The 21656-nt window shown below is 35.9% G+C and overlaps 1 protein-coding gene across 5 annotated transcripts in view; it reads right to left on the bottom strand.

Moving 5' to 3' along the window:
• LOC106895130 (sodium channel protein type 2 subunit alpha) overlaps window positions 1–21656 on the bottom strand; it is an 81906-nt gene that overhangs the window by 26966 nt on the left and 33284 nt on the right. For 4 of the 5 annotated variants that reach the window (XM_014954257.1, XM_014954255.1, XM_014954256.1 and 1 more), the window contains 10 exons: window positions 19394–19457; window positions 18640–18781; window positions 17645–17851; window positions 15915–16205; window positions 12185–12565; window positions 11090–11222; window positions 9207–9445; window positions 8081–8254; window positions 6045–6401; window positions 3970–4449 (listed from right to left, as the gene is read on the bottom strand). In XM_014954257.1, coding sequence (XP_014809743.1) covers window positions 3970–4449; window positions 6045–6401; window positions 8081–8254; window positions 9207–9445; window positions 11090–11222; window positions 12185–12565; window positions 15915–16205; window positions 17645–17851; window positions 18640–18781; window positions 19394–19457 — 2468 coding nt within the window. The remainder of the gene's footprint in view (window positions 1–3969; window positions 4450–6044; window positions 6402–8080; window positions 8255–9206; window positions 9446–11089; window positions 11223–12184; window positions 12566–15914; window positions 16206–17644; window positions 17852–18639; window positions 18782–19393; window positions 19458–21656) is intronic. The other variant, XM_014954258.1, reaches the window with a different exon arrangement.

The raw sequence follows: 21656 nt of genomic DNA, 5'->3' as shown, positions 1-21656 counted from the left end.
ACTTATTGCGCTATACCACAGTGAATATGTAGTTGCATGGGTATACATAGAGAAAAGCAAAAGCACACAGAACAGATGCTCAATAGCATCTATCGACCTTGTGAGGGTGTTCTCACAGTACACGGATGCCTGAAGTGCCTTTCATTTGGGATACTGCTAATTTAGCATGGTTTGGTGGCAGTTCCTAACTTCAGTTCTTTAAATTTGTGGTATAAGCAATGAAGTGACGGGCAGATCAACACTCAGCAACAGCAGAATCATATAAATGGGAAAACATGAGAGGGCAGAAATGCAAGGCACATTATGGCATGACAAAAAGATGAAGCCTTGAACAAAAAGCTATTTGTAGTCACTTTTTTAATTTTAAAAATAATCTATAGCAAAAGAAGGTATTTTCAATACAAGAGTGTTGGTCCTGTGCTAATAAGCCATCACTCCTCTATACCAAAAACCATGGTGGATAAGAATTATCTCGTGAAGAGTAGGAACTAGGACTAAGATTAAAAATACAATTTTGTGATTAAAATCTATTTGAAATATAGGCAATTAGATAAGAAATATGCTCACAATGTGTTTGCTTAACTGCTATGTCTCTCTTGAAGGTGCCTGAAATTTGTAAACATTTCTCTTCAATTTTTCACCTTCAGCTTGTGCAAGAGTAAGACATTTTGGTCCTCAATATACTCAAGTGTTTCAGGCTTGACCAGTCAAAACTGCTTTGCACTAGCTTATTCCTGACTGAATATGCATTTCTTTCTCTCACTTTGCGGTTCCTGAAGCATAATTACCACACACATTTACAGGATTAAGTGCCTCCAAGAATGCAATGAGGACACTGTTTTCTTTTAAATATTGTATCTGGAGGAGAAAGCCTTTCTTTTACGGTGGAACCTTAATGACTGGAGCTCATGTCTCAAATGTGGGATAATATGATTTAAAACTTTCCCTATAGGAATTCAAACCAATATTTTTGTCACCTTATAGAATAACCCAGTAGGTGTCTTTCCATTAGGAAAAGGAAAGATTTGGCTAATGAAGACAGTCAGCAGTCATACCGTCCTGCTACACAATGAAGAAATAGATGCATCATTGTCACTGTGGTCATACTCGGTCCTGCTAACCACCAGCCTACAGGTTTGAATAAGGTACATCCTCCATCTCTTCTACTGACATAATACTCTTGTGCAGTAAATAGTTGCAGTAAATAGTAAAAAGACTGAGCAAACTACAAAAGGAAGCAAAAAAGAGAATGTTGGTAATCAAGGGAATTCATATGGGAAAATCAGGTTCTTGTCTCTATTTCAAGCCAGTTTCTGCATTTTAGCCACTATTGACTATTAAAAAAAATATATATATCTTTTAGCAGGGAAAGATTTTGTTCCCAAAAAAGATGCCTTAATTATTAGGCACTAACAGAAGTCTTGGTCCTTCTTGCTACCACTGTTCAGTGAATCACAAATTATTTTCTGCACAACAATTGTAGCTTCAGCATAAGAAATGGAGGATACTCCACTAGTACAGAACAGTCCTGTGATTACATTTTTAAAAACAGACTTCAGCAGCTAATTAATCTAATAATCACCAATGAAAATATTTAAATTACTTCATTCTCAGTCATTTTAATGACATATAGTATTTAAAAAAGAAGAGTCGAATTACACTTCCAAATTACTTTTTGCAGAGAAGATGCCAATTAAAAATTATCAGAGCTATAATCTATTTTGGTAAAACTTAATATGTACATAACTTCAGAACTTTTAAAAAAGAACAAGCACAGGAGAAGTATGTGGGACAATTTAAAACACGGTTTACTACTACCATGAGTAGTGATAATATCAGAATCAGTAACATCATCAGAATTAATCTGATATGGGTTGGAGCACAAAATAAGAAGCATAGAGAGGAAAATTTTCCTGAGTGCATACTTTTGATCATAGTGGGACTTCAGAGTCAACAACTCAGACTGTATCTGCATCAGAAAATTTTCTTTTATGTGTCATTCATACAGTAATATCATCTGAAGCATCATTGCCAGTTACAATATATCTGCAGAATAAACTAACAGTATCTTCTCCATTTGGAATGTTTTATGAAAAATGATAGGTTTGGGTTGACAGCACCCTTGGTTTTATGAAAAATGATAGGTTTGGGTTGACTGATAAAAACTGATAAAAACACTATGCTAATTTCACAGGAAAATACAGAATGACGGATTGGTATTTGTTACTCCACCAAGATAACAATAAATATTTTGTGATGAAGAAATTGAAGTATTTTGTTTTCTAGTACTGAACTTCAAGACACTTTATTACCAAATTTTTAATACATCCCTTCACTATCACTAGGGAAAAGGCTGAAAGTGATAGATGGACTTGAACACAATTGGCAGGAAAAAAGAACAAACCCAGAAGGACAAGGCCTATATCATGAAAATATGTGATTTACTAAAAGACAGAAAAAGAACCTGTGCCATATGCAATCATTATAGGCAGTCCCACTGAGAGATGGAATTTTAGCAGTAGATTTTGCTGCAGATTAGCAGTAGAATTTGCTGCTCCTTTGGTAGCAGTAAATTTTGAAACAGTTAACAATGGGACAATAGAACAATGGAACAGCAGAACAATGCAAGGACAGAACAATGCACTTGCCCTGTGCAGTGTATAGGTGCCTGTCTTATCTTATGTACAAAGATAGAATAGAATCAACCAAAATCCTACATTTAGAGCAAGAAACTTTCATATAATCACCCTTTTTGTTACACAGAATAATTAAAGGTTAAACTACAACAACTGCTTTGTTCTACACTCAAGTTATGGTTTTGAAGAGTAAGAGAAATATTAATAGACACAATCTGAAAAAAAAATAACCTTAAAATAACAATAGACATTTCTGATAAGAAATAAGAAAATATGACTGTGTCATGCAGTCTGTACAAAAAAAGGATCTTGGCAACAGAATTACTAGAATCTTATCCGTATTTATACCCACAGATTCAAGCACAAGGAAATAACTTATGAAAACCTTTATGTTTGTTTATATCTACACTGTTGCATGCAGTACTGTTCAAAAATACCCATGCTAATGCCAAGTGAAGTAGCATTCATACTAAGTATAGCATAGACTTACGCCACCTGAGGTGGTGTGCCTCCACCAGGTACAATTGACAGGACAGAGCACTAGGTTAACACAAATAACAGTGGCTTCAGCATCCACTGCGACTCACTAATTGCTAGCTTGGATTTATCCATTTGGCACCACATTGTACCAGAAGGAGGTATATTTTATTACAGTCACAGTAGGTAACAGACTCAAATATCTTAAAGCTTTGAAAATGACAATGGATAGCTGTATGAAAGGATCTTATACTGAGAAATAAAGCCTCATAACTCTTTTACCATAAGGCCATTATTTCACTTCTTCAGTGATTCTGTTACTATCAGATGGGTTATTAGTGATTTATACAAAGTTGTTTAGCGATGCTGGTCCAGTATTCAAATGTATTTATGATGTATCTAGACGTATTTTGACGATATCAAAAAGGTTAAAAGCATAAGAACGAACTGTTAATTTGACAGGAGGCACTCCAGAAAGCAGACAAGAGAGTAAATAAACTGCACTGATGAAATAAACATGGAGAAACTTTCATTAACCCACACACATTTTGCAAGACTTTTGGCATCCAGAGCTATTCAATTGGTTCATTTTCTTGCTATTGATTTAACTAAATAAAATAAAGAAAAGGATTCATTTTCTTAAAAATTGTCTTAGGCATCTTGATTATTACTGTAAATGCAATACTGTACTACCATCTCATTAAGAACCCGCAACCTTACATTAATTTATCTTAAACACCATTACAAGTTTCTATACAGTTATATCAGAATTAAATAGACATTTGAATTCAACACTAGTAACCTTAGGAAATAAAGAAAAACATCAGAACATACAGAAATATAGAAATGGTCCTACCTCTTTGCTTTCTTCCAGGTCTGACTCACTGCTGAACTCCTCTGTATTTAAGTTTTCAAAATCTGATTCCCCGACAGCAATTGGCACTGTCACAGTGAGACTTGGGTTGTTTATGAATGACATGTAATCACTTTCATCAACAACATATTTTTCCACGCTGCTGCCTATACCACTGGTAGTTCCATTCCCGTCTTTAAGATAGGCAAGGTTTTTACCTATGTCTACTATTGTGTGGTTGGAAATACAGCTGTCTTTTTTGTTGTTTAAGTCTTCAAGAGGTTTGATTTCATCTAAAACTTTCTGCTTTCTAACAAAGGCTTTTTGGATGAATTCACGCACTTTCCTCTTCACATAATCTATGCCTTTTTGAATCCTTGCCACTGCAATCTGTAGATTGTTCATTTCATTATCATCGTCTGTAGCAGCAAGGTTGTCTGAACTAAATGAGCTCAGCAGCAAGGCCAAAAAGAGGTTGAGTACCTAAAAGACAGTAAGGAGAAAATATGCTGGATCTTTTATTTTTTAGTCATAAAAGTAATTCCAATATGGATTGTTCAATATGACATAACTTTTATTTCACAGATAATACTTTATTTCAACCCACCTTCCTGCTATTCTTTCCAGTCCGTAATACCTGTGCCCCATAGTTTATTATAACTTGCCAAAAACACTTTTAGCTTGTTTAACTTGACTAATATAGGTGAAAACCTGAGCTGTTCCTTGACTTTCTCTTCCACAATGTGCAGGTCTGCTCCTCAAAATGAAGAATGACATAAGGAGGCAGGATACAATATGATGTAGTAACCTATGCAAGCTACGTCTGCTTTAGTGTTCCCAGGCAAGGAAAACACAGGCAGACTCCAGTCTTCTACAGTTCAACAGACCATAGTTTCACTGCGTCTAACTCAGAATATAATAAACTTATGTATTCATCAAGAGTATATCAGTCTATTTTTGGGGGCAGGAAAACTAGCTAAGCAATAAAGAGTCCACAGATGTGACAGATCTCAATTTTAGGAAACTATTTCAGACTTTCTTGCATGACATTTTAAAAACATACAAGAGAAGTTTGGACTACACGTAATTATGATGGACTGTGTGCAAAACTGATTAAAAATCATATTTCAGTTATATTTGTCAGTTCTTCCTGTTCAAACTTGCAGAATATTTTAGAAGATATACCACAGGATTCTCACATTAGTCTGGTTAAAATTGGTACTTACGCCTGTGGCTAAGCATATATATATATATATAAAATTTGTGGATGACACCAAAAAAAGAAGGGATTGTAGCACTCAACAAGAAAGAATTACAATTAGGCATAACCATGGTAGATTGGTGAAATGATTCAAAATCAATATGGCATTTAATTCTGAAGCAGTGGTGTGGAAATGTGGGTTACGAAAAATGAAAAGTACACACACAGAAGGTGTGAGAACTGGCAAGGTGGAAGCACTGCAGAAAAGGGCATATAGGCTGCATCAGGAAAGCAATACCGGTACAGAAATTTTATGTGTCATCTGGGGATGTATCTCAAGGAATGTTGCATGTAAGACACAAAAGTATAATTATTCCACATTTTTGGGTATGTGTGTCTCTATCCAAAATGCTGCTTGGGAGGAATTCAGAGGACAGTAGCAAAAGGGCTAAGTAGTTTAGAAATCATCAGCTATGAGAAAAAAACCTGAACAGGTAGGCTTATTTTGTTTCAGAAAGAAAAGACTGAAAGTGGAAACAGAAAGCCTTTAAGTGATATAAATGTTGTCATGAAGATCAACTGTTTTCCATCACTATTGAAGCCAGTCAGTTTAATTGGCTGTAAAAAGTGATTTAAGCTAGATGTTTTTTAGAAGGCATTTATCTTACTCACATTTATCTTGTAAACTTAAGATTTAGAAGGTAGACAAACATTTTTCATAAACAACCAAGGTATATTTGAACCTGACTTAGAGAAAGGCTAAAGGAATTACATGATCTCCTAAAGTCCTTCACCAGTGTTCATCACTGACTTCTAAATTATAAAAAAAACAGCAAAGATGTTCTAATACATTTTAAAATCCCCACTGATTACGTACCACTAGATTTCCAATCACCATAACCATCATGAAGACCGTAAGGCACATAGTTTGGCCAGCAACCTCCATGCAGTCCCACATGGTTTCTATCCATTCTCCACACAGCACTCGAAATACAATCAGGAAAGAGTGGAAGAAATCATGCATGTGCCAGCGTGGAAGTTCACAGTCACTGGAGATCTTGCAGACACATTCCTTGTAGCTTTTCCCAAACAGCTGCATCCCAACAACAGCGAAAATGAAGACAATGATGGCCAGCACCAGGGTCAGATTTCCCAGAGCCCCCACTGAGTTGCCAATAATCTTAATCAGCATATTTAGAGTTGGCCAAGACTTTGCCAGTTTGAAAACTCGAAGCTGCAAAACAGAAGAGTAATATATAGTTATCTATGCTACTAATTGTAATGAAATTATTGCTATACATGTTTCAGTTATCCTGTGTCTAAATCATGTCTAATGTAACCTTTAGAAACTTTAATTACAAAATTTGTATTTCCAGTTCTTTGTACAATACTAGACATCAGCAGTCTTACGTCCTCATTCAAGTCATAAGAAGTAAATAATACTGTCCCTATGCTCATTTCAATTACATTGCAATTATCACGAAGACTCCAATTCAGACTTTGCCTCTTTTGGCCATGTTAGATACCTATAAACTTGTTGGAAAAGTTGGATAAAACAACCTTTCTCCTTTAGTTAACTCTAAGGGAATATTACTAAAAATAAACAAGCACATATGAAATATGATCAGTTTGACAGGACTGTAAGTGTGTAGACGCTTCCAGATCTCTTTTGTCTTCACTGGCAGAAAGATAGAAGAAATGGTTTTCTTACAAAGAGAAACAAGCTAGAGTTGTTAATGACAGGCATACAAGTTACTCACAACCATCTTTAACAATATCTTTTCAGTCATTTAAAATAACTGTAATTTGTCTTACAAAGTTTGTCATGCAACAGTGAGAAAAACAGTCAAAGGCAAGTGTTATATTAAAATACAACTTAAAAGAGACAAAATTAAAATTATTTGGAAAGATACGGCAAGTGTTTTGGCCGTTGAAAGAGAAGAATACTAAAAGGAATCTAAATTTAAATATAATTTCATGGGATGTGACATAAATATATAGATGCAAAGTTTAAAACATAATTCTATTACTGAGGGAGAAGTCAATCCAGACATATATTAGACTTCAGGCAGAATGCAATTTAGGCATTCAGGCAGAATGCTATACAGAGAACAAACAAATGGATGAATTTAACCCCCCTCTTTTTTCAAAGGGGGTTTGTTTAACTTTTAATTTATATTTTGCTTTATTTAAGGCAAAAGTTGAGTTTGATGACTGGAAATTTTAGCTTCGTGTCTATTACTGTGTAGGTCTTTTTAGAAGAGGATTTGCAGCAAGGCCAAGGTTTTTCAAGTTCGTATTCATGACAGGGATATCTAATAACAGACAGAGATACTGTAGTGAATTCTGAACAGAAAAGCTGTTCAACAGCAGATGGACCCTTGCAGAGAAGGTGGCTGGTAGTGATGAAAAATCCCTATCCAAAGAAAAATCAACACTCCTCTTCTCTAAAACCAACCATGTAAGTAAACTGGTAATGGAAGTCTATCAGCTAAAACTGTCAATAAACTTTGCTTTACTAAACCATTATTTACTAAGTGATTTACTGATCTTCAGTCACAGATAATGAGAGCCTGTGGCTCTTGCAATTTTTATTCCTTCATGTAGGGAGAAAAACATTCTAAGAGATACTGCCATTTTAAAAAGTTAATCCTTAAGGGATACTCACTGCAAGAACAGAGTTGATGTTGACAATGTCTTGAAGAAGAAATAGACTTTACCAAGATAATATGTAAAACAAATGAGATAATTGATACATGCCATCTAGTGGGCATGTAATTTAGTATTTTGTAAGTTCTTATGAAAAGATCTTCTGTCTTAGGCAAATATACAATATACAAATGAAAAATGTACAACATGCATGCACAAATACAAATATATAACATAGAAATATATTTTATTTAGTATATTTACCAATCGGAATGATCGAAGGACAGATAATCCCTCTACATTTGCAAGGCCAAGCTCCATTAAACTAAGACTCACAATAAAACCATCAAAAATATTCCAGCCCTCTTGGAAATAATAATAAGGATCCATGGCAATTATCTTGAGAAACATTTCAGCTGTGAAAATTCCAGTGAACACCTGCAAAGAAAATACAATTTTTTACTCCAGTTTAATGAGAAAATACTAAAAAGATTAAACCTAACAGTATCAACTTTTGATAAGTTCAGCAAGAAATCCATTATAATTCTGAATAGCTTCTCTGTATTGCCATACATTGGGAACAGGAATTAAATTCAGATTTGAAGCTTACGTATACCTTGCAATGTTTGGTTTCCAAAGAAAAAGAGGTAAATGGGAAAAATATGAGTTTTATCTAGCCTGCTAATATGCATACATAAATACCAAGACACAGAATCTTTTCTGATTTTAATGCTCTGCTTTTCCTCCTTAGATCTCATCTTTGCCCCTGGGACATCTTTTTGCATGTAGGCAAAATGGTAAGTTTATGAGACAGACAATTATTTTATTAAGAAAAAAAATTATACTGAAAGTTGAGCATAACCGTTGTTCTTCAGGATGACTGGTGGAAGGCACGGTCCTGCCGTTTCACCTTTTCCTGCGGAGCTGCAGTATATCTGCCATTCTTACTGGATCTTTCCCCTCTCCAATTTCCTGAACACCCAGGATTTCAGGAGGTGCTACTTAAGACCAGAACAGGTGTGGGAATAGAACTGAATGTTCTTATGATTTGTAAGTGGCCAGTCAAGAAAAAATATTAGACAACTTCCTTTAACCAGCTTCAATGACAGAGGCTGAAGGCTTTAAAAATCAAAATACATATTGACTCAATAAAACTATCTTTTGCTCCATAAAGCAAGTGGTGAAATCCATAGATATCAGCAAAAAGGGATTCAATAAAACTTAAATTTAAATTCAACCATCCCAAGCCTATAAATATCTAGTCAACATTTTCTTTTAAACATGGGTGACAGAAGGGGTTTTTTTAATTATTTTTTTTTAATATTTTTATATAAATATTTAAAAATATATAATATTTTTTAAAAAGTGATACACATCATGAAAGACTTACAAGGTTTCCTACTGAAAGCACACCACTAAACTGTTCTGTCATCGGATAGTGCTCCATGGCCATGAACAGGGTGTTCAGGACAATGCAGATAGTAATGGCCAGATCAACAAATGGATCCATCACAATCAAATTTACAATATGTTTGACTTTCAGCCAGGGAGTACAGCAGTCCCAAATCAAGCAAGTGTTAGCAAATTTATACCAGCACGGAGGGCATTTCTGTCTGGATTCTTCCAGTTCTAGAGAGAAAAAAGAAAATAACATTTTAAACATATTTGTCTATTACGGTATCACCCAGGTATTTTCTTGAGGCCTAAACGCTGTTTTCCAAGGTAATGTTGACAAACTGTTGATACTGTAGACCTTTTGAAAACAAGGCTACTCTCAGTCAAAATAAATTGCAATTAAAAATAATCTGTCCCACTATGTTTTAAATTTTATGTAAAAAGAACACTAAATATTCAATAGATGAAATAACCATTCACAACCAAATGCCACACAGGATGCAAAATAGAGATTTGTCTTAGAAATCTGGCATACAGGATGGGTGATGAGTGGATTGAAAGCAGCCCTCTGGAGAAAGACTTAGGAGTACTGGTGGGTGCAAAAGTGGGTATGAGCTGGCAATGTGCACTCGCAGCCCAAGAAGCCTTATCTCATCCTATGCTGCATCAAAAGAAGCTTGGCCAGGAGGTCAAGAGAGGTGATTCTGTCCCTCTGCTCTCGTGAGACCCCACCTGGAGTACTGTGTTCAGCTCTGTGGTCCCCAGCATAAGAAGGACATGGACATGTTGGAGTGAGTCCAGGGGAGGGTCACAAAGATGATCAGAGGGCTGTAGCACCTTCCGTATGAGAACAACCTGGGAGAGCTGGGGTCATTTTACCTTGAAGAGAAGGCTCTGGGGAGACCTTATGGCAGCCTTCTGGAACTTACAGGGGGCCTACAGGAGAGATGAGGAGGGACTCTTCATCAGGGAGTGGAGTGATAGGACAGGCAATAATGGTTTTAAACTGAAAGAGGGGAGATTTATCTTAGATTAGAAATTTTTTACTGTGAGGGCGGTGAGACACCGGAACAGGTTGCCCAGAGAAGCTGTGGATGCCCCCTCCCTGGAAATGTTCAAGGCAAGGTTAGATGATGCTTTGAGCAACCTGCTCTTGTGAAAGGTGTCCCTGCCCATGGCAGAGGGGTTGGAACTAGTCGATTGTTAAGGTTCCTTTAAACCCAAACCATTCTATCATTCTGTACACAGAATGAGTAAAATATTTAAAATTTTCCTCTTGAAAGATAAACATTTAGAACAAACCCTAAGTCCCACAACTATTTAGAGAGTATTATGGTCCACATGTGCAAAACTGTTCATTATTACCTTCCTATTTGCTATTTTGGGCATAGTCATTTAATCCTCAAAGTAATGCTTTTCCTTTTTTACAAGTAGTTGCTTAATTCCATGATTCAGATTAATTGTATTTAGCCTTAAAGAAAGAACAATGTGATCCTTCCTTTGTGAAACAGCATGTCTGGTGAATTGCTAGAAGGAGATTGTTCTACTGCAAGAAACATGGCCATTTCAGTAATTTAAAAAGAGCTTTTACCCCAAAACACACCTTCTCTAGAGAAACACTGCACTGATCAACTGCTTTCTGCTTCCACCTTAAACCTATTATATAGGTTTCAATATTAGTATATTGAAAACTTGACTGCTTTTCCAAATATGTCAGTCCATCTTTAAAAAAAAAAAATACTACCTCTGTATACAAATCTTATCTTGCCTGTACCCTTTAGGCTGAAATAGCTGCCTTAAAACACCACTGCTACTTGATTTATCATACATTTAATAGCACTTTATGGCATTGTCATACAAAAATTCTGTGTTACATACCTTCCATGGTGTTCGTAAGCATGCTGGCTATACTCATTGCTCTTTGCCTTGCACTAGGATCTGTTAGGTAGTCCATAGGAACATGATAGGAACTAGACCGTCTCTTTCTTAAGTCAGTTTCTGTAGTAGTGCCCTGAAAATAAAACACTGATAAAATAGCCTATCGATTGTTCATTTAATAAGAATAACACAGTAAATTATTATAAAAGTATAATGGTTTAAAACACTCTGCTCTCCTGCACCATGCTCCATTTATGTTGTGGTTTTGCAATAGATTAACATATGCCTAACTTTGTATATAGCAAATAGTCAAATATATCAGTAGGATTGCTCTTGTGCTTAAACAATGTGTTTTTAAGTATTTTGCTGAAACAGGGCTGAGAGATTAAAACAGATTTTAGACTATAAACAGCTGTTAGACTATAAAAACTTCCACAATGCTTGTCAATGAGTTCTACCATAAATATCTTTCTAATTAGGCAGTGAGTTCTTTTTCTAAACATGAAAATGCACCACCCACACAGCTAGCAGTAAAAGCACAAAAAATAAGTCTATTTTCTTAAGTTAACTCTTAGTTTAGAATAAATCACCAATTTCCTAGCACACATTTACAAACAAAATAAAAGAAAAAATGACATCTCAAAAAAAAAAAAAAACCTAAGAAATTTACTATGTGACAGGAACACTATCACAACCCATGTAAGTTGTACTATCACTGTTATATTAAAAGCGGGAAGTTAAATACTCATTTCATATATTCCATTAAATAGATATAATTTTTTTTTATTATTTTGATATCCTGTCTGATATACGAATACAGAATCTTCCAGTTAAGTCTTCAGTTAGCATAATGAATTAGTGGATATAAGACTACACAGAGTACATTTATTCAATGGTTTACTATGCTATTCTGATAATTCCAGTAAATTTGCATGTATTTTCAGTTTCTGCTTTAGCTTATAATGGGAATATATGAAAGGAGCATCCACGGCTTAGCCAGAAAAGGAATCATTCCCAAGTGACTAGATTTGTAGAAACAGTAGGTGATCATACAGGGAGAAGACATCATGCCTGAGCTATTGCGGACTTCCTTACATTGCTAGCAGTGGCTGCTTTATCAATCATCACCTCTGGCAGAAGCTGTCCAGTAGGTGACATCAGAGCTGGCGGCCCACCGACTAAAGAAACTACTCCATTGCAATCCACAGTGCTGTGCATCTTCCCATTTGCTGGAAGTTGAGGGACTGTCCTGGATGACCTACTGGCCTGGCTAATGTTACTGTTGCGCCGTTCACCATGTCTATGAGGAACAAAGAGAGAATCTCTTCTGCTCTCATTGTCTTCAAAAGTGCTGTGCTCATCATCAGCAAAGTCATTTTCTGATCCTATATCCTTTGCTCGACCTCTGAAGCTGAAAAGACTTGTTCTGCTATTGCGCCTTGGGGAAAACAGGGAGCCACGAATGCTCAGCAAAGACTGTAAGCAAATAGAAACAATGATTATCAGATGAAAATCTTTTCAAATACAATGTTTTCATACAGGGGAAAAAACCACAGTGTTAATATGTCTTAAAGGGCAAGGTCATCTACAAAGAAATGAACTGGTACAGCCCCCCCAATACACTCCCTTTTGGATAGTAAACAAAGAGCACATAACTGACAGACAAAGACTAGTTATTTTGCTACTTTGGATATATGAAATTACAGAATCATAGAATGGTTTGGGTTGGAAGGGACCTTAAAGATCATCTAGTTCCAACCCCCCTGCCCTGGGCAGGGACACCTCCCACTAGAGCAGGTTGCTCAAAGCCCCATCCAGCCTGGCCTTGAACACTTCCAGGGATGGGGCATCCACAACTTCCCTGGGCAACCTGGGAATCAATTGGTTTAATTAGAGTAAAAGAAACTGCTTGACAGAATTGTTTCCCCTGCCATTCTGCCTGTTTTATTACCAACTGTTCATAAACTGAGTAAGCACATCTAGACACTATTTACCCCAGGTTGGCATTAGTCTGACAGCAGGCTGAGTAAATAAAATTTCAGGCAAACTTCCCGTGACTCAGTCTGCACATAGAGGTAGCTCCCAATTACTGCCTAGTTTAAAAAACATACATATTTTTTCAGATACTACTAAAGGAGGCCACAATAAGGTTTTATTTCTTTTTTAAAGTCTTAGCTGTCCTGAATATGCAAAGATATGCCTGTAATTTTATAAGAACAGTCTCACTAATCTTCATCAGTTTATTCATGTGAGTAAATGGTCTGCTATGGGAGGATCTTTTCAGGATCAGAGTCAAAATAATGCTCTAAACTTGCAAATAATTATACATCTTTATAACTTCAATTTGTATCAGTGATTCTTTTTACTTGAGATACTTGATTAGCATTAGCACCTGATTTCACCTAAGACCTCTACGAACAGCAGAGATGATACATGACAAAGCAGTGTCTTTGTTTCTCTTCTGCAATTTATCTTTATGGACCTGAGCCCCATTGTGCTAGGTACTGCAAAATGCAGAACAAAAAGGCACTCTGCAAAGAACTTATCAATCTAAGCGTAACACAACAGATGGATACAAAAAGAGAGGGAATACAAGGAGGCAAAATTGATGGGTATGATAAACAGTGTTCTTAGCTCACCTGAAGTCACTTCCCTGTCAAGCTTTCTGTAGGCAGCATGGTAAAAGAGAGTTTTAAAGAGGGATTTGAGGAAAGCAATGAAGTGTTCTGTGGAAACTCATGGGAGCTTCTTCCAAGCATGAGGGGCAGCATACCAGAAAGAACTCAAAGAAACTAGTTTGAAAATTTAACAGGAGGTTATGGATGCTGGCATGGGTCAGTCAAAGCTGGGACTTCACTTGTTTACTGTAAGTAGACAAGGTGGGTTGGGAAGAACTTTAGGCACAGTTATGTTTTATGGTTTTAAAAAAAAAAATCTTTAGGTACTAGCAAATTAGGTAAAAGCAATGAGATAGGTTAGTGCTCTTTGCAACAACATTCTTGATGAATACATCAGTAATTGGGACATGGAAAGAGGTCCAAGTTAAAAATGATTCACAGCTGTGGGTCCAGAGTAGAGTTTTGAGTGAGAGAGAGAGAAAGAGAGATGGGAACTAGCAAAAGGCCTTGTGGAAATCACTTAGAAAACTGTCAAAGGGGTAAAAGGATCTTCCAAAGCACAATTAAATCAGGAAAATTGAGAGGAGGCAAAATCATGAATGTTAGGAAGAATAAGTTTTCAAGAAAAATATAATGGTCAGTTACATTGAAGGTAAGTGAAATGTCAAGGAAAATGTCAAAGATGAGATATAAACCTGAGTTTTGTCTAGCAAAAGGTTATTAAAACTGGAGAGTGGAATTTCTGTTTAGTGGCTAGAACTCGTAGTGGAAAGGAACTAGGGTTGGAAAACCAGAGGGGAGGGGATTGCTAGACTGTCAAGAGTAAACAGCTGTAAATGAACTTGGAGATGAAAAGGTAAGAGCAGAAGGCTGTATGAGGAATGCTTCATGTCATACAAGATGGATGACTTGAGCTGCAGTTGAAAAAGGCTGCAGTTTGAATGAAGACACAAGCAAGAATATGCACCTAAGGGATCAGATGGGTCTTCAACATGAAGTCAATGAATATAGGTGTGAAAATTTCTATAAGGAACGTAATGCATCATGAACTAACTAAATTCAGCAATGAAGTCTCACAGAGGCTATTTAGACAGTTAACAAAAAATGGTGGCAGATCAAGGACGAGGGATATGGGGCAGGAAGGAAGGATACAGCACTATTAAAAATGGAAACATGTTAGGAAGAGGAAGGAGGATTTAACTTGGCAGAAATAGGAAGCTAGAATCATTATATTCCCACCACAGTCTGGTCTAAGGAGGACAGTCCTTAATAAGAAAATATTGGATGAAGAGGTCTGAGCTTCTTTGAGAATGGGAGCTGGAGAAGTGATACATGAAGAGAATATGGATGCTTATGATCTATTTAGGGATGAAACAGGCTTTCCAGAGACAGAAATAGAAGAGGATTTAAAAGGAAGGAATTAGTTTAGTAATAGTAACTAAAAAGAGTGAGAAAGCAAGTCATAAATACCAGGGAAAATCGAGAAGGTGGGGATAAAAGGAAGAAGCATATTTAGGCACACAAAGGGGCAGAAAAAGGACAGAATGGATGTGAGATCTGGACTTGAGGTGTCGAGGAGAGATTTGGAGGTGGGCAAATGAAGAGGAGCTCTGACAACTGTAGAAGGGATAACATAACAAAACTTATCAAATGAAATAAATGTCTGCATGGGAGATGCAGATGGCACTCTGACTCACTGGTGTTTCAATGTAAGAGAACACATGCAAAGACACATTGCCACAGATATTTCCACCTTCTTTAAGATAACACAATTAACAGTCTCACATCAATTAATTTGTCAAATTTCACATGAACATTTATGCAATTTCTACTGGTTTTTTTCATGCCAAATTTAGTACTTTTTCGATTTAAAATATTAAATTCCTTTGTATGCATGAACCAAATTTTGAAACCACCAATCATGCTCAATACATCCGTCTTGATGGGGAGATAGGTCCATTTTCATTAAGAAACAACTCATTTTAATTAATACACATTATTTTGATATTTCATACATAAATTCAGAATAAAAACAAAATTCTTATAGTTTTATCTTTGGCTGCAAGTATTAACCTGGTCATACTTTGATTTAAGATACTAAAGAATTTGTGGTATCTTTTGCAAGAAGAACCAAACTACTTTACAGGGTTTTGTTTATATGATGAGCAGACAAAAAAGGTGTTTAAGAGGTAATAATACTATGGTACCTGGTGTGGGGAAGAGAATCTCTTTTCGTATGTCAGTCTATTCCCTTCAATGGAAAATCGGAAACCTTTCCTTTTGATGCTGTCCTCTGATCCAGATTTGTGAAATTCTTCCCCGTCCTTCTCCTCGCCTTCAGATTGTTCTTTTTGCTTTTTTTTCTTTCTTCTATTCCTCCTCTCTTTAGCACTCTTCGAGCTCAGTTTTGATGCCTCAGAAGAACTTTCGGAGAATCCACCTATTCCACCTACTCCACTATAATCTCTTGAGTCAGCTGCTGCAGCTGCTGCTGCTGCCTATACGTACAAGCACATACGCAATTTACAACATTTATACAAACACACACTACTCACTATTTTAAATTTATTGCCATTCTTAAAAAAAATCTGATTTTGAAATGAAAGCAATGATCCCGCTTCAATGAACCCAGTATATCATAAGAAGTATAATTTGTGAAACACCACATGAACCATAATCTTCCACTGGTCCATAAACCAGGAGTTAGAGCAGCCCAAGGGAAAACTGAGTTAACCAAGAGAACCGAGATGTCAGAGAATCGAGATAACAAGCATCTGTTTTAGACTGGAGCAATATATTGCAATGAATTTTTCATGTGAAATACTATCTAAAAGTAAGGAATCAAGGGTCAAACAACAGGGAAAAAAACTCTTTAACAGGAAGCAACACTTACTCACACCATTTTGCTGGATTTTGAATACTCTCTAGTCTAGTAAAGATCTGGTGTAATATTGTTTATCTCAGTTTTTCAAATCATAGAGATTTGACTTAAACTGCAGGCTATGAAAGACCTGTTGCTGTTTAAAGTTTCAAACATGTAGAACATTTGATTAACATTTATTTACAAGTTGTGGTAAAAAAAACAACCACAAACTAACTGACCAACCAAACAAAAAACCTTTACTGCTGACTTTAGTCATGTGCTTACATTGAAGACATAGTTCAACTTCTGTTCTGTGTGGCCACACGCCCAGCATACATCATCAGTTATCCTGCTAAAGATTTCAGAGTCTTCAAAAATTCAAAAAGAATTTCAAAGTGTAATCATGACGTCTGTACCACAGAAGTACAGAAATTTTCTCCAGTTTCTCCACTTTTTCCAGTTTTCTTTAAAACTGGATAACTATAGCTTTCTGCTTTGAGAGCTGAGGAAGAAGTAGAAAAAGCTGAATGTTGCTGAAGCAAAATTTTTCTCTCACAGCACCTACAATAGTTTTGCTTCTGATACTTAAATAAGCAGAATTCCTGGGTGTTTCCCCGCCCCCCCCCCATCTCCATTTCACAGAATCACAAAATAGTTGAGGTTGGAAAAGAACCTCTGGAAGTCATCATGTCCAACTCCCTGGCACAGACAGGGTCACCTAAAATAGGTTGCCCAGGACCATGTACAGGTGGCTTTTGATTATCTCCAAGGATGGTGATTCCATCAGCACTCTAGGCAACTTGTTCAAGTCCTCAATAAAAAAGTTAGTTTCCATCTCCAATTAGAAAATCCAGTATTTTAACTTATTGGTTATCATTTTTTGTCACAAATTAACAGATTCAATCAAGTCAGCAGAATGGAAAACACTAAGGATTGTTTGAAAATTGAAGGAATGTATAAGACTGAAAGTAATATATTGTTAGGAGCAGGGGAGTAAAAGTATTCTCATATATGGACATAAAGCATCCAATCACAAACATGAATGGAAGAAGGAATTTAACTTTATAGGGATACCTGAGCTTCTTCCTGTTGCTTTTTCAGTTGTTCCAGCATTTGCTGAAATTCTGCTTCTTTCTGTTCTGCTTCTTCCATGGTTGCTTGATTCTGTTCTTCATAGGCCATGGCAACCACAGCTAAGATCAAGTTAATCAGGTAGAAAGAACCCAGGAAAATGACCAAAACAAAAAATATCATGTATGTTTTCCCAGCAGCACGCAGTGTCTGGGGAAAAAGAGATAATATACATTTTTAGTAGACTTTAAAATATGGTATCATCTGTGTTACAATCTAGAAATACATTTTAAGATTGCTTTGTGTTAGCACAAGATTATTTAGTTACTTTTTCCAGATACAAATAGTTCTATATCCTTGCTACATGTGCAAAAATCCAAGTTTTGCGTCTACTACAGTCAAGGTAAATAAGATTCTGTAGCTTGAATACTTCACAACTCTACCAATGAGAATATGTAGTAGCAGTTGCTGCCCCCACTATACATCTGGCCTTTGAATCTAACAGTTAGTGGGGCCACTAATCAGCATCTTACCTTTTTGTCCCAAACTACAATGCCACAAAGACAGTGCAGTATACAAAATGTCATGCTACATAACATCACTGTCCTTCAGGTTAAGAATTTGCGTAGTTCAGGGACAAGATGTAACCTTTTCAAAGACAATATATTTGTACTAGACTGCAAATCATTTTAGCATCTATTACAGCATGTTCGGGCAAGAAGCTTTAACAACTTAAGTTCATTTACTCATTTGTGAAAGGAAACAATAATGCTTAACCAACTTCATAAAATAGCAGCTATTTCTTTTTATGTATTTGAGTAGCACATGGGAATCTAAATTATGAACAAGGTCCCTGTTGTTTTAGACAGCTTACATATATGAAATAAAAGATGATTTCTGTCCCAAAGGCCCTAGGGATATGTGAATGAAAATAACTATGTAAGTACTATGTAGTAATGGTATTGGTGATGGTGCTGTTTATTTTAATAAGTCCTCACCAGCTGGTAAAGATTCTCCCAAAAGTCCTGAGTCATCAATCGAAACAGTGACAAGAATGCCCAACTGAATGTATCAAAACTTGTGTAGCCATAGTTGGGGTTTCTACCAGCTTTCACACATATATATCCTTCTGGACATTGACTACAAAAGAAGAGGAAATGCTATTTTTAACAACTACTCTAAATTACGATATGCTATAGTAAAGCACAAAATTGTTCAGGAGTACCAGTTGCTAATGAAATTATGAACAAGTAAAATTTTATTCTACATACCTAAGATAAAAATATATATCTTATTTGTTTTCATTTTTTAATTTCATTTCCTAATGATATTTCAATGATTTAATAATACAGCTAATAGTAATCTACCCTTCCCCATAATTTGTCATATCAACACATCTCAACCAGAACAAGAGAAGAATGTCAATTAGCATGGTGATAAACAGTTGTCAGCAAGCTGGCAGTAACATTTATGCACATAGCCTTCATGTGGTTACCTTTACAAAAATAGCCTAAGATGCTGAAGAAAGTGCCTGCATAAACTCAAATCACATAGTTATATGTGCATACATACATGTACATATGCCTGCATAAACTTAAATCACATAGGTATAGCTTCAATTACAAAACGTTGGTAATTTGCAAATCTGCAGTACAGTTGATACTAGAGTTGACCACCTGAGCTATTCTAAGTAGCTAATTCTTTTCTCTTGATGTATAATGAAAAATTATGAAATTATGACTGTTTTCTTACCCTGCATCTGAGCTATTGCCACACAGCAGAGCATCATTTTGTCCTTCCAAGAAGTAGAAATGACCTGTTTAAAAAAAAAAAAAAAAAAAAAAAAAAAAAAAAAATTTGAATTTCTTGTATCTATTTAGCTGTTGCAGCTCTTTAAACTTTCCTAAACCCAAGGTGACCTTTTTAAAAAAAAAAAAAAAAAAAAGAAAAAAAAAAGAATGATAAAGGTGATGAGAACTACATCATTTATACCTAATGGAAATTGAACAATGGCGTAGACTTTTACACTTTAAAGAAATAAGCAGAGCTAACAGCTTAACTGCAACATATAATGATTAAAAATGAAAAAATGCATGGAAAATACTTTTTTGACAGGGAAATGACCTTCTATAGGGCTTGAAGTTGGCTTTCATTAGAATATAGAAAGGTAATTATACAGCTAATTCTCAGTAACCTACCAAAATGAGTATGATACAATGGGTGGAATATTAAATTGTGTACGTCAGCAAATGAGTCAACAAATACCAGGAAAACAAGACAAAGTGATTCCCCGCCTTTGTTCATGCATTTTGATACCTGCCATTCAATGCTATATAATTATTTATTATGTACTATTTTATCCAAATATTACTTGAAAAAGTAGCGAAATTTTTGCAGCATGAAAACATCACACAACATGGACAAGAAATTGCTAACTGGATCTTGACTTGAGCAGCTGAGGGAGAAACCACGCTTCTATTGTACATTACTATAAAAATTACTATAAAGGAATTCTATAGTAGAGAAATGTACTTGAAGTACTTATATGTATTTTGTTAATAGGCTAACTATCAAAATGATGTAAAATATAATTTAAAGAAATGGAAGTCTTAAAAGCCCCCAGCACATTCTTTTCTTGTCTTTGTTCTGCTTTGAGGTAGAAAGGGAAAAACAATTTGCCATCAACTCCTAGCTTGGGATTGTTATGGTAAAATGGGCATCTCTAGTGGAGATTTTTGGGTCAGGTGGCATATTAAGCTAAAGTTGCCAAAATTAGGTATGTTCTGGCTGTTCCCAGGAAGCAGATGGTTTCTTGAGATTCACTGCCAGCTGGCATTGACTAGCTTAGCTGGCATGAACTAACTGAGGGCTAATGCTAGAGAGACAAACAGGGAATTGCAACCAGTTCCTAATGACTGCTTCTACTCTGTCACCACCAGTATATGAGAGAGACAGCATAAAATCTGCTTATTTTAAAGAGAAAGAGAGAGATTATGTGCATAAGTTGTGCATCTGCAATCTATTCTCAGATATCAGATAAGGAACCAGTGGATTTTCAGACATTCCAGTGCTCACATAGTCATGCCCCATGACAGACCTAACCCCTACTTGAAAAGCTTAAGAGGTTTAAAGATGCACATAGGCACCAAGCTGGATTTTCAAAATTGTCTGTGGGTATTTGTCTGTGGTAAGAAGAGGATCCAGTTAAACTGTCCAGTCAGCTCAACTCTCAGCCTACTATTTTTGAAAACATTTAAATAGTAATTTTTTCAATACAAAGATGATAATGATAAGGTAATGAAAATGCTAAATATGAGCTTGTAAACAATATGCCATATGTAAAACTATTCCTGTCTCCTGCCAACTTAATAACAGGACAACAGTCATGGGTACAAGTCCTACATGACACTTTCATAAGCAAATAAAGAAGATATGTTCTGGCTGAAATCATTACAAAATATTAGAAAAAAGACTCTCAGAGAGCAGTTGCCAGTGGCCAATGTCAATTCATAAGGGCACCTTTCTGAAGATCCTCCAGGGATCTGTGCTATACATGGGTTTCATAACAAGTTTCATTACCAACTCAAGATGTGAAATAAAAGAAAAAAAAAATGTGTCAAGTATTCTGAAGACATCAAGCTAGGAGAGAAAATGATTGAAATTTAGAATGACCTTTACAAACTGACAAGCTGGTCCAAAAGCAATTGGATTTATTTCAACAGAGACAAGTAGAAAATGCAACAGTTGACAAGGCAAAATCAAATACGTAAATGCAAAATAGACAGGATCTGGCCACAGCCACTGCTCTACAAAAAAGATGTAGTGACCGCCATGAACTGCAAGTTGAGTGTGAATCAACAATATGGTTCTGATATAAAAATGATGACATTTTGAGATGTGTTAATAGGAATGTTGCATATATGGCACATGAGGTAATTACTTGTAATTTATTAGAGAATTAAGTACCAGATTTGAGCATCTCATTTAAAAAACAAAACAAAACCAAACCACGCTC

Source organism: Calidris pugnax, unplaced genomic scaffold (genome assembly GCF_001431845.1).
Source record: "Calidris pugnax isolate Ruff unplaced genomic scaffold, ASM143184v1 scaffold103, whole genome shotgun sequence".
NCBI classification, from domain to species: domain Eukaryota; kingdom Metazoa; phylum Chordata; class Aves; order Charadriiformes; family Scolopacidae; genus Calidris; species Calidris pugnax.
This window is presented reverse-complemented; position numbering and strand designations above follow the sequence as displayed.